Below are 16936 nucleotides of genomic sequence, written 5' to 3' on the forward strand. Positions count from 1 at the left end.
AATAAGTAACACAAATCATAATATTGAAGAATAAATCCACTTCCAAATGGATTAAAGCATTGTTGTTTAGCAAATAATTCTTATTGCTTAACCTATGCTTAAATATTAAAATCTTAAGTTAAGCAGATCATGTCCATTGCATAAGACTGAGCCTTAGGAAATAAATCATATACTAAGCATCATCTAATCCTAAACTCATCCTTGGAGCCTTAAACCCCTAAATCAGTCATCACTCTAGCCACAAGCACTAATAATCATAAATTCCATATCTATCAAGTGCTTATTAAAAAACATCCTGTTATAATCAAATCAAGGGCATTCTCTAAGGGAATCAAATTGATTATCAAGACATTTTTAATAAATATTCCCTTTGTGCTTAAAATGTAAAATTCCCTAATTTTGATTTATAATTAAGTCATTTCCTTCACAAGAAATCTTTACCATACCATGATCATATCCGGTAAAGATTCATCTATCCTTGGCTCGATCCCTCACTTAAAATTGAGATCGTACTTGTGGGATACCATCCAATGGTGGGATAATCAGAAATACCCAAAGAGCAGTATTCAAAAATTAATATTCTCCCAAATTGCTCTTTGCCTAAGTAGTTGGATATATTCGCTTCCACGAAATATTTTGAATATTATCCACTCATAATGAATATTCTTCTGAACTTAATAATAATTTAATTGTTAAGAGTATTCGTTCAATCTCACTACACAAGCTCTCAAACCTCAAATCAAATCTATTAGAAGTCTTTTTGAATATGTCAAATGGCTAAGTTATTTGTAATAGTTTTCAATTTATATGAAAATGTAAATGACTAAGAGACCTATGCGTTGAGATCCATAAGAAAAGAAGCGATATAGGCTTATGGCCCTGAAGAAGAATCGTTTATGACTTTTTGGTCCTCTAAGCCAAAGCAGGTATAACCAAATATAAATCATTGAAAATTTTAGAACACTCGGCTAAACTAGTGAAGAATGATTAAAAAACAAAGGATATAAGAGGATGATAAGTGCATAATTGAGGGGGAGCACCTCTCTTTCATGATTATATAAATTAGATGTTCTCATGATCTTATTTTGCTTATGTCCATATGCATATGCAAGTACAGCACCACAAGTTACCATTCATATTGTGTTAAACAATCAAATCTCTTTAATGGATGGTAAGTATGTAGTATCATAAACTATTATTGGTTATACAAATTAATGTGGTCAAAAAGGGATAACTATACTGACTGCTAGTGAGAAATGAATTAGTTTATATCCAATATAGTTGTTCTAAAGATTAGGAATAATTGCTTATATTGCTTGGTATGATTAGTGAAATTAATCATTGATAAATATAAGCATTTCATTTCATCTAAGCAAGTATTCAAACTCGTAGGGGGAGCTTTTTGAAAATTATTTCCTATCTTATTATGCTCACCAATATTTTATGCTTAGATGTGCATTGAACATTCTGTGGCATGTACTCAAGTATGATGATCCTATTGAATACTCTAAATGAAAAATATTGAGTTAACCATATGATCTTGTTTTAAAATGCATCGATATAATTAGAGTCTGTATGGTTAATCTTTCTGGTTATATTTTTTTTCAGAATGTCTTAGAGCAAAATTATTTTAGATCTAAAGGGGGAGAGATATTTTTTAAAATGGCATAGTCTACAATGTGTATGAGCTTAAATGACACAAAAAAAGAAGAAGGGGGAGTTATCCTTTTAAAGCTAAGAAAATTTTAAAAAAAAATAGTTTACCCTTTTTCTGATGTCAAAAGGGGGAGAAGATTAATGAGCAAAATGATATACACCTTGTGTTTATGGGGAGAGGATTAATGTGTATATGCTTTATTGCTTTATCTAGACGCATATTGAGCTGAACTTAAATTCTCAACTTGAAATATCTCAGTGTCTTCTTTCTGGATATAATTGAATTACAATGTCTATTTTAAAATTTATGCATTTTGCTCTTGTATTTGTCATCATAAAAAGGGGGAGATTGTTGACTTTTTGAGTTAAATCCCGTTTTGATAATGACAAAACACAATTATCTCATCTGTGCATTGAGCCTTTTTAGCAGGATCATAATTTAGCACGCACGGATGATACGAATGGTAAGCATGACATGAAAGTCATGAGAAACCTAAAGAACGTACCATCTGGCTCAATTCATGGAACTAGAAGTGTAGAAGAATGAAGATGCAAGTGTCAAGTCCAAGATCTTCATGAGAATGGATATTTAGAAATTGAATGTATTTACATATGTCGTATGATGAAATTTGAAGCTCAAATATGACCTTAAATTGACCATAGGACCTCCAAGTAACATGAAAAACCTTTTTTATAAAATGCCTAACTTACACAAATGTTTTTAAATGGTTTTGACGTTAAAAGAAGGCAAAAACTAATTTTTACAAAAGGGTTAGTCAACCGTCCAGTCGACCGAACAGTAAAGATGAGCAATTTTCTTAATCAATTAGTTCTTATCTTAAAGGGTGCTCAACATGAAAGTTATGGGATGTTCTCTTAGCTTTCTGTTGATACTAGGAATGTCCAATTTGGAATCGTATAGAAAAAGTTATGGCCAAAACACTGAAAGGTGTACGTAGCAGAAAAATTCTTTTCATGTTTCTTACGTCACATTGATGGGCATTTTTATTAATCCATAACTTCTTATCTTAAAGTGTGTTCAACCTAAAAGTTGTGTGATTTTCTCTTAGCTTTCTGTTTACGCCAAGAACATCCAATTTGGAGTTATATAGTAAAAGTTATGTCCAAAACACTGAAGGTCACTCGCGCAGAACGTCAGTTCAGCGCGGATATGCGCAGAATTTCTTTTAAATAAATTGATCCAATGGCCAGAAATCCATTGAAGGCCGAGAACTCTTATAATATTAACCTAGAAACCTTAATACCTCAGTTTTTGCATAATATTGAGAGACTTGAACATTCTTGCACATCTCTTGAGAAGTTTTGAATACTCTTACAAGAATCATTGCCTGCATTGCAAAGAACACACTTTTACTTGGGCATTCACATATTCAAGATCTGAGCAAATACACGTGCAACTTCTGCTAAATCTAGGTTTGATCTTGAGGTTGGGAAAAATAGTTTATCGAGCTTTCAATTTTTTATTAATCAATCATCTTCTCCATTATTCGTTTATTGAAAAATCTTTTTGGGAGTAAGAAACTTATTTTCCCATAGTTATTTTTTTGAAAAATCTTTTGGAGAATAGCTTTCTAAAGTTTGAATCCTTGTGATATTCAAAGTTGTATTTTTATTCAAAGAGATTTATCTTATTGGTGCAAAAAGTATTTGAAAAATATTATATAAATCTTTGAAATATTCAAGGCCACATTTTTATTCAAAGATTTAATCGTAAGAGTTATTTGATAGCAAGAACTTAGATCTGCATAATACTCAAAGATTTTTCATCTCACAAACTTATTCTTGAATATTCATTTTGAGAGATTGGAATTATTTGATTGCAAATACTACGAGCCTCTAAATACATATCCTTGAAGGATATTATTTTTGAAATACAGTGTTTAAATCTTTGCAACATTCAAGGTCGTTTATTTATTCAAAGATTCAACTTGAAAAATTATTGATAGCAAGAACATAGATCTGCGTATTATTAAAGATTATTTTTGAAAGGATCTTATTTTCTAATCTTGCATAAAGTATTTTGGAATCAAATCATACGTTTCTCCAAAACATTTATTTATAAAATCATTTTTGGGAGATATTGATTTAAAAGGTAAATTTGTGAAGCATATCATTCATATAACGATCTTATCGTTACATGCATACTGAACTTCAAGTTTTATCATATGAATATGTGTTAGGAATTTTTATTGTACTCATTAGCTTGTTCAGAAGCATTTGAGTGTTCAGGAATTTCATCTATCTATTGTATTGACGGCTCGGGTTGTAAACCGGGAAGGAGGAAGCTGTGCCTTGTGTAAGCAGCGGAATAGGAGGAAGTTGCGCCTCTTGCAAGTAGCGGAGTAGGAAGAAGCTGTGCCTCTTGTAAGCATCGGGTTTGTAACGGGAAGCTCCGTCCCAATTAAAGGAGCGGATTAGTGCAATCCTTGGGGGTTTTGCCCAAGGCGAGGACGTAGGCCGGGTTTGGCCGAACCTCGTTAAAAATTCGGTGTCTGCGCTCTATCTCTCTATCTCTCTTTATATTTCCACACTTATATTCATATTATATCTGTTGTGCATGTGTTAAATATTAATATATTTGAATATCTAAATTACGTGAGAATAATTGGGTAACACTGAATTAATTGAGATATCCACGAATTAAATCAATTGAGTTGTACAATATTGAAATCAGTGTGTTTACAAATTTGTATTTGTAAGTTTGGGTTTTCAATTAAGGATTGTAGTACCAAAATATTTTTAAATACCCAATTCACCCCCCCTCTTGGGATTACACCTAAATTAACAACATTCTTGTAAAGTCTATATAGTATACATAACTCAAGGACAAACCATTTGGCCATTCACATAATACTTTGACATGAAGAACATGTTGGAAGAACAAGGTTTTTCGCATTCTCAGCCTATGGAGTTAGTGTGTGATAATCAAGCTGCTATTCAAATTGCATCCAAGGGCTCTTGCATGAGCGAATAAAGCACATTGAAGTTGATTTCCACTTTATTTAGGAAAAACTTGTGCAAAAGCTTGTTACAACCATTCACGTGAAACCTGATTTGCAGCTTGCGGATTTATACACTAAAGCCTTGCAAGGTGCTCGCATGAAATTCATTTGTAACAAGATAGGAGCATATGATATATATATGATTCATCTTGAGAAGGAATGTTGATGGTTATGTTGGTCATTACCATTATTAGTATGTACTAGAGTTATGTCAGAAAGTGTGAGTGAGGTTATTATGGTCAGTGGTATGTACAACTTGATATATATTATAAATGGAGGGAGAGACCTATCATTTATGTTAGGGCTTTCATTTTACCAAAAATCTCAACAGGGACATTTAATGATTATTTCTTCCTAACAAGTTAATAGAAAATGGGTAGATTATTAAAATTCTCAAAACTAAGCACACATTTAGATCTAGGTTATGCGTAAGTAATATTTCAAATATATAATTACACATGCACAAATGAATAGTGAGGAAATTTACCTTGACAAGTAGAAAAACTGCGAGAATCACGATCCATGAGAGAACATAAACCAGAAAATTTTTGTTCTCTTGCGAGATGTCAAGATGATAGACCAGGCCATATTGATAAATGAAAAACCGAAGAGAAAGTAGTACTTCAATTAACCTTGAACTTATCCTTGAATGATGAAGATGGGCTTGCTCATCATTCCACCAAGATTGCCAGCTCTTATCTTGTGGGATCCCTATACCACCCTGATGCTTGATCCACTTGTTCCAATCTTTCCAGTCATCCACAATCTTGCCCCAGTTGAAACCAGAGGGATTAAACAGAAATGGTGCAAACAGCCACGTGAGCGACATGAACCAGATAGAATATGTGATTAAAACATATGCCATACTGCTTTGGTAAGACCTCCTAAACAAATAATAGACAATCAAAAGGAGCAGTAGTTCGAAACCCTTGACAAAGTGGCTTCGAGAATATAATCTATAATTCTCAGTGAAGCTGGCATGGAACACGACAACTTTACGCCCGGTGGGTCGGTACTTAGCACCCCCATGAAGAATTGTTCGACCATAATAGTGAGATTTTGTTCCAAGGGAGAAAGTGAAAAAAACAGCAGCCAGCTGCAGTTGCATGAGGACAAAATCTTTAAGTGCTGTTAGAAATCCTTTCTCAAGTCCAATCTCTATGACCATAGGCAAGCCTGTCAAGAGTCCAAGCTGGATAAATGACTGGGAGGCAAGAGCTGTTTCTAATGATTTTATGTTTTGCATTCTGGCCTCAAGAAGAAGTGCTTTTTCCAGGCCACTAAGAACCAGGTATAACTGTCCATAGAGGAACACATAAATTCCAATTACCGACAACTGCATACACAACAAATAATTTAGCCATATTTAAACATCAGAATTTTAATTGAGTTATCCCATAAAAGAAAAAGGATAAAATAACCAACTAGTGCATATCAGATAATACAGAAAAAACAGCACTAATATTTGTACCATGATTTTTTTTTTCCCCAGTCAAACCAAGGCAGCACATGGATATGCAACTACATCAGTATCACTATCATGCTATAAATATGCCATGATTTATTATTGGTTATTGAATGCACTCATCTTACGTCCAAGCCATGAGCTGAGGAGAAAAGTGAAGATCAATTTATTTCAACTTCTACAGATTCTAAAACAATATGGCTTATTCTGAGGTTCAAAAAACTTACCAGACTGTTGAAGTAGAACCCAATGGTAGTGAAATAACAAGATAACATCCGAAAGAAATCGAACTGACGTCCGAGGCGGTACATGTCACGACTTAGAGTTTGCTCACTGTTCCCATTGGCTATTTTTGCTTCAAACTTAGATATCTGGTTTAGGCCTACATCACGACCTTTGCCAACTTGCAGGTACTCATGGTATGTAACATATCCCCGCCGCAATGTAGAATTAAATCCTATGTCAAATCAGATTATTTATAACTGCGGATAGAAAAATAACTGATTACATAATTGAAAAACTGAAGTTAGTTATCCCTACCAGCAAAAACATCCTCACTCAAATTAATTGTTTTTGATGCTTTGCTAATGCCACCTCTTGTTATGTGGAATATCCTGTTAAATATATCTGGATGCCCATAATGGAATCGCACCCTGTATAACAAAATAAACAGATAAAATAGAGGTCACTAAGCATTTGGAAACTAGTTAAAATAATTTATGAATTACCATAATCTTAATTTTTTTTTCCAAACAAGCATAAATTCTCAAGGCAATATTTTTAAAAAAAAAAAAATAGCAAAAACACATAAACCATAGAAGTATACATAAATAGCAGACATCACTAACAAAATTATTTGCAAACCCTATATTAGCAGGATAAGAATCTGTCGTTTGGTTGAGTTCAAGTACTAATCAGAATTTTCCACGTACAATAATTAATAATTGCTGAAATAAGGGATCTACTACCTGAGAGGGTTGGCCAGAAGTCTCTGACCAATAGTGACAAAACTGGTCTCTTGGTAAGACATGAACCAAGCTAGAGAGGAAACACTGCAGTAGGGGAGACAAAAGACTTAGATAATGAGTTACACTAATCATAAATACATCTTTTGCACAGTTGAGCTATATTTTTATAAACAACATATCATAGTAGTTCACATTGCTAAGTTTTCTTTTCATAATTTTTGGTGAACAAGCAAGCTATTAGAACAAAACAAGGACCAAACAGGCTATGCAACAGAAAAAGCAAAAAGAGCACAAAGGTTTCCATCCAAGCAAATGAAACCCGGATAACCTTAGTACATAACATCAAAATAAAAGAAAACGCCACCACCAAACATCAAACCAGAAAAACATGGTTGCTATGTGATAAAGATTCTCAAATAAGGCTAAAGCAGAAGCAGAACATCAAAGCAAGTCTACTAAACTCAATATTGTGTGGTTATCTCCAGAATGTGCTAACATGTATATTCTAGTTCGCACAGTATTCTCATCCTGTCATTGTTCTCTACCCTGCCATAAGCTCTATCTTCTATGCCCATGAGTAAATCTGATTGAATTCCTCTCTACATAATTCTAAGCACATTGTTATTCCTTCCCCTCCATACATGTCAAATCATCCACAATGACAAATGGAATTGTTAATGGTTATTAGTGTGTTAGCGTTATGTTAATGAGTGGAAGTTAGGGAGGGTATCATGATCATTTATATATACTTGACATATAGGAACAACGACAAATGGAATTGTCAATGGTTATTTTAGTTATCTAGCATTATTAGTGAGTTAGTGTTATGTTAATGAGTGAGAGTTAGCGATGGTATTGTGATCATTGATATGTACTTGACATATATTATAAATAGAGGGAGAGACCTATCAATGTGTTAGGTCTTCCATTTTACCCAATTATTCAACATGGTATCAGCACAAGATCCAACCTAAACCCTAAGCTCAAACGAAAAAACCAACCCTAAACCAAATCCTAAATCTCAAACCTGCTGCTGTAGAAGGATACTTCACACCACCAAAGACCAGAAGCAAAGTCCAGGAGCTGCCAGAAAATTCTGTAGATGCCAGAAAAATCCTGGAAGCTGCTGTCCTTTCAGAAACTCAAACAAACACCTAATATTTTGCAAAAATAACCACATAGCCACTCTCAGAAACTGCTGATCTGCTGCCCTGTGAAATTTCATAGCTGGAGTCTCCCACACGCTGCCATATGCTGTCCAGAAGCCGGAAGCACCAACTCCATGCGCCAGCGCAGGAGAGTGTTTTGAGCATGATCTGCTCCCATTATTTTTCCAGAATGTTCTAAATACCTCCATACATCATAATATCAAGTTCTTCGTCATGTATTTGTTAAAAAAAATCAAAATTTTTGATTCTTCACTCGGAACACTCTGTTAATGACACTTTGATACAGTTAGAGCTGTGTGCTGGTTTCTTGGGGTTCTGTCTAAGTTTTTTTGGTGCCACGGAAGCCTTATGCAGGTTTAGTCGTCACTCACACATGATGTGTCACCTTGTTTGTGGTTGCTCCAATTGTTCTGATGCTGTGTGTTCGCTTTTTGGGGCTGTGTCTAAGTTTCTTGGTGCTGTGGAAGCCTTGTGCTGATTTATTTGTGACTAGTTCATGGTAGGTCACCTTGTTCGTGGTTGTTCCCATTGTTCCAGCAATAAATCTTGTTATCATTGGTCTAAATCGAGTGTTGGGATGGAGTTCACAAATCCCAAAACTATGGTTCCCTCGTTAGTCACTTGTTTTAGTGAACCGTGTTGTGACTATCTTAGAGGATGAGTACTGAAGGTTTCTATAGCATCAATCGTCTCAACAAACATCTTATCACATTGCATATTTTGCCCAAAAAGGTAATTCTACAGTCTGTATATAATCTAGTATCTCTCCAACTAGTACCTGTGTTATCAACTTTGCTACAACTGACCATGTGACAGGTGCAACCAACTTCTTTTCTACCCTCTAGTATTCTAAAAACTAGCTCAAGTAACCCTTGTTAATGGGTTCACTACTATAGTTAAGGGGATAAAAACTGTAAATCCTACTCCCTCCATCTCTCTTTATTTTTTTTTATACATTCCTAAATCCCCTTTCAATCTCATGTCAGTTGTAAGCTTACAAAGTCACTAAATTGTTATGCAACCTTCTTTCCTGATTTTGTGATTATTCAAGATCTGAAGATGGGGAAGACAATTGGCACATGATGTGAGGCTTGTGGGTTTTACTACTTCGAGTCGCTCTCTCCTCCCGTTGCCTATACAGATGCTGTTACACCACTTCAAATCCATTGCTGCTACATTGCCTACCTTGCGTTTTGTGTCTAATCTTGAGTGAGTCTTGTCAATTGAGAAAACATTGTCATTTTCCCTTTGCTTCCCAGGCCAACAAATGGGCAGTTAGTCCTTTCATGCTAGTCTATTTAGATGTTTAGGGTCGTGGTCGTGTCAAGTCAATGTTGGGGTTTCAATACTTTTCGATGACTACTCCACGATGACCTGGTTGTATTTAATTAAAGATGGTTCTAAGTTGTTTAATATATTTCATACTTTTTATTCTCAAATAAAGACTCAATTTGATATGATACTCAAGATACTTTGCAGTGATAATGCTAAGGAGTACCCCAGTACCCAATTCACTACCTATATGACTAATTCTAGTATAATCCATTGGTCATCTTGTGCTCACACTCTACAACAAAATGGAGTTGCAAATAGACATGTTCTTGAAGTCACTCGTACCCTATTGTATGAAATGAATGTCCCTAAGTTTTTGGAGTGATGCAAGCTCACAGCTTGCTCCCTCATCAATGAAATGCCATCCTTTGTCCTTGGTGGCAAAAAAACCATATTTGGTTATCTTCCTAAGGCTCCTTTGTTCTCCCTTTCTCCTCGTATACTTGGCCATGTGTCCTTTGTCCATCAATTTACTCCAGGAATGAGTAAGTTGGATCCTCATGCTATCAAATGTAATTTTCTAGGCTATTCCTATACTCTAAAGGGGTATTGATCTTATAGCCCTACTTTACATGGATCCTTTGTCTTTGTTGATGTCACCTTTTTTCAGTCTACACCATACTACTTTGATTCTTTGAATTCTTTTGACCTTGATGAGTCTCTTCCTATGGCTTGCCTTCTAGATCTTGATCTGTAATCTGTGCACAATCCGCTTACATCTTCATCCAGTTTAAGTCCTTATTGTTGCTTGGATCATCCCAATTTGTTGGTATACACATGGCAACTCAAGGGAGGAGAGCCTCCTTCAGATTCTACTTCTACAACTTTAGTTCACTCATCAGATTATCTTATTTCCTATTATGTTGATCCTCTAATAACTGTTCGGAAAGGTAAACACACTTGTACCCAACATCCAATCTCTAATTTTGTTTATTGTAATTTTTTGTCACCCTCATATTACGGTTTTATTTATTTATTTATTGATAATAAAAGAAGCTTTATTAGATAGAAAGAAGAGAAGGTACAACGTGTGGGAACAAGGAGCCTGCCCAATAACAACAAAATACCATCAAAGAAAAAAAGAAAAAATAAAAAAAAAAGAAAGCTAAAAACTACAGATCACAAAATAAAACTAGATTAAATTAACTAAGGAAACCCCTTTTCAAACCCCTTTCCATCATAATTTATTGAGCTTTTTTTCAAATTCGCTAACTCTCTTTGATCATTCAACTTTTGGCTTTGGCCATCATCCAATCGCGCTTCATTTCCTCTATAATCTGTCAACTTTAAATCCATTTTGTCCCAAAGAACTTGAGCTTCTACCTTCTTCTTAGGAATCTCCTCCATCGGTGTACGCAAAATTCCATCCCTGTGCTGTCAATTATTAACCAGCTCATCATTTTCAAAATAGATATTCCCCCTAAACCTTATAGGAAGGGAGGATGAACATAGGATGAACCCCTAGTTCGTCACAAAAAATAGAAACATAACCTTATTGTTCTTGAATGTCATCCAACAATAATCCCCCACCACAGTCGAACTCACTAATATTGTTACTGTTTGAATCTGAAAAATCCCCCCATTCCTTTATCTCCTTTCCTTTACTTGGCCCATTGCCGCCCCCAATTTCCTTCTTTACATGAGATTCTTCCACTGTGCTAAATTCTCCTTTAGAATCTCTCCTTAATATCAATGGAACTGACTCACCAGGTTTTTCTCTCTTATCATCAAACAACTTCCTCATTTCAGCACCCATACGAGCTGCCTTCAAACAAGCATCTACAATTTTCTAGCGAAGTCCTGGTGACAATGAACTCTTCTTTCAGTGATGAAGCTTCAAAGCAGAACTTCCCTTTTTTGTCTGTTGGAATTCTGTCTGAATTTGAGAACAAGGCAGCAACATTTTTTTTTTCCCTGCAACACCGAGGAACCTTTTACCCCAACTTCTGTGTTTCTAGTCTTCTACGGCTTTCTTCCCTTTTTTTTGGGTTGGAACTACAATGATTTTCTTTTCCTTTTTCTTAAGTGGGGTTGAGTGTTGGTTGAAATATGGATTGAAGGGGCCCTGCGTACATGGAGAGATGGATGGAGACAGTAACTGAGAACGGTGGCTGTGGCAAGTGTCAACTGAGGATTTTGTGAGTGAAATGAAGTATGTTCTACAAATTTGATGTTGGAAAGGAGAGAAAGAGAGAGAGAGAGAAGAAGAAGAAGAAGAAGAAGAAGAAGAAGAAGATGAAGAAGAAGTTGTGAGGGAAAGGGAGGAGAGAGTTTCAAGCGAGAAGTGCAACAATTAATCTTCTAATTGAATAATCTCTAACATCCATAAGCCTATACTTAAAAGAAACTCTAAAAAAAAAATAGTAAAACTACAAAATAACCTCGAGGTAAATAAAATATCCAAAACAACTCAAAATTAAATTAAACTTCTAAAATAACAATTTCCCAACCAAAGACAAAACCACAATTTCTAAATATTTGGCCAGAATATGATCACCCAGAAATATCCAAAGGTGGTTTCCCATCACTGATTCACACAGTTCATTTACCATATTGAGGCAGGTAACAAGAACTATTTCACTCAATTTCACTCTCCATAGAGTTCATCTTGGAGAAAATCTGAGCATTATCATAAATCTATTATCTACTCCACTGCCTTAAGAGTCATTTTTTTAAAAATATTTCTTGATAATAAAAAAAAGTATATTAGATAGAGAAAGAGAAGTTACAATGGAAGAGGACAAGTGGTTGACCTCAAAAAATAAAATCAAATCAAATCAAATCAAATCAAAAAGTAAAAATAAAAAATTAACAATTAACCAAGGGATCCCCTCTTCAATCCTTTTCCTTCATAATTCACCGAACATTTCAAGTTAGCTAACTCCCTTTGACCTTTTTAGCTCTGTTTTTACACCCATCATAATGCACTTCATTTCCTCCAGGATCACAAAACTTTAAATCCAATTTAGCCATAAGATCTTGATCTTCTAAATCCTCCATTGAAATCTCTTCCAGTGTTTTTGTTAAAATTCCATCCTTGCACTGCAAATCATTAACCAACCCCCCCGGGGCAATCCTTCGAAAGGGGATGGTGTTAGCAGAATTGACAGCTAGATGTCCTATACGTTGGCAGAATTTGTTTAGGATGTAAATAATTTAGTTGAAATATTTTAGTTTATATTTATATTGTATATAACAAAATATTTGGCTGCAACTAAGGCTGAAAACCAGGCAGCATGTAGGGGCTGAACATGTGCCTGAAATTCTGGCAGCATGTTCCTGAAATTCTGGCAGCAAGTGCCTGAAATTCTGGCAGCACTTAGGTGCTGAAAATCTGCCTGAATTTATGGCAGCACTTGCGTAGATTTCTTCTATATAATGAAAGCAAACCCTATGGAAAGGGCATTCAGACCAAAATTGACATGGTATCAGAGCCCCTCTTCTGAGTTCGTTGTTCTCGGTTTCAGCAAGTTCCGTCTTGCTTTTCATGGGAGTCGGTCTTCTCTGTGGTGTTGACGTTGGTGGTTTTTTTTTTTAGTTTTGTTGGGAGCTGCTGGAGTTTTTTTTTCAGTTGCACATGCTGTCCTTGATTGAAGACTACTCATCTCGGTGTTTTCCCTTTTTTTTTCGTGGTGGCTGGGCATCTTTGTGGCTGTCAGCAGTTTTTGTGGTGGTCAACAGCTTCAACTCCTCTTCGTGTGATCGACAAAGGTGCTGGGTTTCTTCCTCGGCTGTGTCATTTTTCATACACAGGGCAGGCTTGCTGTTTATTTGGTTGACTGCTTGGGCTTAATTTTTCTTTGTGCCTTTCATCATGTCTATTGAAAAGACTATTGTTAGATATAATGGATAGAATTTCTCTACATGGGAATTCCAATATAAAATGTTCTTGAAAGCAAACGAATTATCAAATCATATTGATAGTTCTGCTCAAGTTCCTGTTGATGAAAAGGAATTTGCACAATGGGAGGTCAAGGATGCTAAGGTAATCTCTTGGCTGTTGGGGACAATTGAGTCTCACCTTGTGACCAATCTTCGCTGTTTTACTATGGCTCAAGTTATGTGGGATTATCTCCACCGCATTTACCAACAAGATTATAGTGCTCGGAAGTTCCAATTGGAGTTGGAAATTAGTAATTACAGTTAGGGTAATTTACCTATTGAACAATTTTACTCTGGTTTTATTAATCTTTGGAGCGAATATTCTGCTATAGTTCATGCTAAGGTTCCCCCCGCGGCACTCGCTGCTATTCAAGTGGTTCATGCTGAGAGTCAACGCGATCAGTTTTTGATGAAACTTTGACCTGAATTTGAGCCCGTTCGCGCCAATTTATTGAACTGTAATCTGGTTCCTTCTTTGGATATTTGTTTGGGAGATTTGTTGTGTGAAGAACAGCGGTTATCCACTCAGATGGGTATGACTTCTAAGCAGGTATTTTCTGAGGCAGTGAGTGTAGCATATGCAGCACAAGGGAGGGAGGACCAAGTTGCAAGGAGTTTGGTCATATTGCTCGTAATTGTCTGAAGAAAGTTTGTAACTACTACAAGAAAGTGGGCCATTTCATCAAAGACAGTCAAGTGCGGCCTCAACATCGCCAATCCCAAGCTTTTCAGGCTGCTGTTCGCTCCTCTTCTTCTTCTTCTGCGCCACCCACTGTAAGCTCTAATTCGTTTGTTTTCACACCAACAATGGTCCAACAGATGATTGTGTCTGCTTTTATGGCCTTAGGCCTACATGGCACGGCTACTAAGTCAACTTCTTGGATTGTTGATTTGGGCGCTTCTAATCATATGACTGTTAATATGATGGGTCTCCATGATGTTCGTAAGTATCAAAGCACACAATATTCAGATTGCTGACAGCAATACTCTTTAAATTACTGCCGTTGGTAATTTGAGCTCTTCATTTCGCGATGTTTTTATCTCACCTGGAATGTCTACCAATTTGCTTTCTGTTGGTCAAATGGTAGATAATAACTATGATGTTCATTTTTCTCGTGATGGCGTCTTGTGCAGGATCAAGTGTCGGGAATAGTGCTCGTGAAGGGGTTTAAAGTGGGATGTTTATTTCCTTTACTATTTTCTATTCCTAATGTTGTTTCTCTTGCTTGTACAGCTACTGCCAATAATAATGAAGTTTGGCATAAGAAATTGGGTCATCCTAATTCTGTTGTCATGGCTCATCTTATGAAACATGGTTTCTTGGGCAACAAAGATTCCTTTTCTTCTTCTCTTGTATCTTTTGACTGTGCTATTTGTCGCCTTGGTAAAAGTAAAACTTTACCCTTCCCTACACATGGTAGTCGTGCTTCTAATTTCTTTGAGATTGTGCATTCTGATGTTTGGGGTATGAGTCCTGTTATTTCTCATGCTCAATACAGATATTTTGTGATATTTATTGATGATTACAGTCGTTTCACATGGGTCTATTTTCTTCGTTCTAAAGCTGATGTGTTCTCAACCTTCCAAACTTTTGTTGCCTATGTAGAAACCCAATTTTCTACCTGTATTAAGATCTTACACTCAGATTCTGGGGGCAAGTACATGTCTCATCCTTTTCAATCTTTTCTCCAACAGAAGGGTATTCTCTCTCAGCGTTCGTGTCCTTCCACCCCTCAACAGCATGGCGTTGCTGAGCATAAGAATCGTCACCTTTTAGATGTTGTTCGTACATTGATGATTGGATCTTCTATTCCTTCTAGATTTTGGGTAGAAGCCTTATCTACGACTATATATTTGATTAATCGTCTGCCTTCTCCTACCTTGGATCTTGATTCTCCATATTCTCGTTTGTTTGGTGTTTCTCCTGATTATAATTCTTTGCATGTTTTTGGATGCGTTTGTTTTGTTCACTTGCCTCCCATTGAACGTCACAAGCTTGCTGCTCAATCAGTTTAATGTGCTTTTCTTGGCTATAGTAATTCCCATAAAGGGTTTGTGTGTTATGATGCCGATGCTAACAAGCTTCGTATTTCTCGTAATGTGATTTTTTTTTTGAAAATCAATATTTCTTTCCGTCTTGTACTAATCATGTTTCTTCCACTAATTTGCTTCCTCCTTTTGATGACATGTCTAGTATTACTACTCGTTTTAAGCCATGTTTTGAGTATCAGCGACTTCGCCCACTGCCTCTTCCTTCTTTTGAACCGCCACCTGATCCTGTCTTGCATCTGCTCCGCTGGTTTACTAGGGTTTCCCGACCTCCAGATTGGTATGGTTCTTCTTCTTCTACTCTTCAGGCCACTCTTAATACTACCTTTGTGCCTAAGTCTTATTCTCAGGCTTTTGCTCATGAGTGTTGGTGGCAAGCTATGCAAGACACACTTCAGGCTCTTCAGGACAATCACACTTGGGACATTGTCCCTTGTCCTACTCGAGTTAAGCCTATTGGGTGCAAATGGGTCTACACTATCAAGCTACATGCTGATGGTTCTATCGAAAGACATAAAGCTCGTCGGGTGGCACTTGGGAATAGGCAAAAGTATGGGCTTGATTATGAGGAAACAGTCGCTCCTGCGGCCAAAATGACTATTGTCCGCACTGTTATGGCCATTGCTGTTTCGAAAGGATGATCACTTTGCCAGATGGATGTGAAGAAAGCATTTTTACATAGTGATCTAAAGGAAGATATATTTATGTCTCCTCCAGCGGGCTCTGTATGGTTTGAAGCAGGCACCGTGGGCATGGTTTGAGAAGTTTCGTATTACTCTATTGGATTTCACTTTTACTCAGAGTCAGTATGACTCCTCTCTATACTTTCACAAGACAGCCCTTGGGATCATTATACTTCTTGTGTATGTTGATGATATTGTGATTATAGGATCTGATCCCTAGGTAATTGAGCAGCTCCTACAGCACCTCAAATCTTCGTTTCATATGAAATATCTTGGTCCACTGCAGTATTTTCTTGGACTACAGGTTCAACATTGTCCGAATGGTACACTCTTACATCAACATAAGTATACCCAAGAACTTCTTTCATTAGCCGGCCTTCAAGACTATAATTCGGCTCTTACACCTATGGAGGTCAATTTAAAGATGCATCAGGTGGATGGTGATCCCTTATCTGATCCTTCGATGTATCGGCAGCTGGTGGGTAGTTTAAATTATTTCACCATTACTCGACCTGATATCTCGTTTGCTGTTCAGCAGGTCAGTCAGTTTATGCAGGCTCCGTGCCAATCACATTTGGCTGCTGTCCGTCATCTTCTTCGATATCTCAAAGGGACATCTGGCCGCGGGTTGTTCTTCCCTTCAGGGAATTCTTTACAATTGATGGGTTTTAGCGATGCCAACTGGGCTGGATGTGCGGATACTCGTCAT

The 16936-nt window shown here is 36.5% G+C and overlaps 1 protein-coding gene across 2 annotated transcripts in view; it reads right to left on the minus strand.

The window, feature by feature from the left end:
• The window catches only part of LOC131144790 (putative callose synthase 8), a 173866-nt gene that overhangs the window by 25804 nt on the left and 131126 nt on the right, over nt 1-16936 (minus strand). For both annotated transcript variants that reach the window (XM_058093652.1, XM_058093651.1), the window contains 4 exons: nt 7113-7196; nt 6685-6797; nt 6372-6601; nt 5167-6015 (listed from right to left, as the gene is read on the minus strand). In XM_058093652.1, coding sequence (XP_057949635.1) covers nt 5167-6015; nt 6372-6601; nt 6685-6797; nt 7113-7196 — 1276 coding nt within the window. The remainder of the gene's footprint in view (nt 1-5166; nt 6016-6371; nt 6602-6684; nt 6798-7112; nt 7197-16936) is intronic.

The sequence above is a fragment of the Malania oleifera genome, chromosome 12, assembly GCF_029873635.1.
Source record: "Malania oleifera isolate guangnan ecotype guangnan chromosome 12, ASM2987363v1, whole genome shotgun sequence".
NCBI lineage: Eukaryota > Viridiplantae > Streptophyta > Magnoliopsida > Santalales > Ximeniaceae > Malania > Malania oleifera.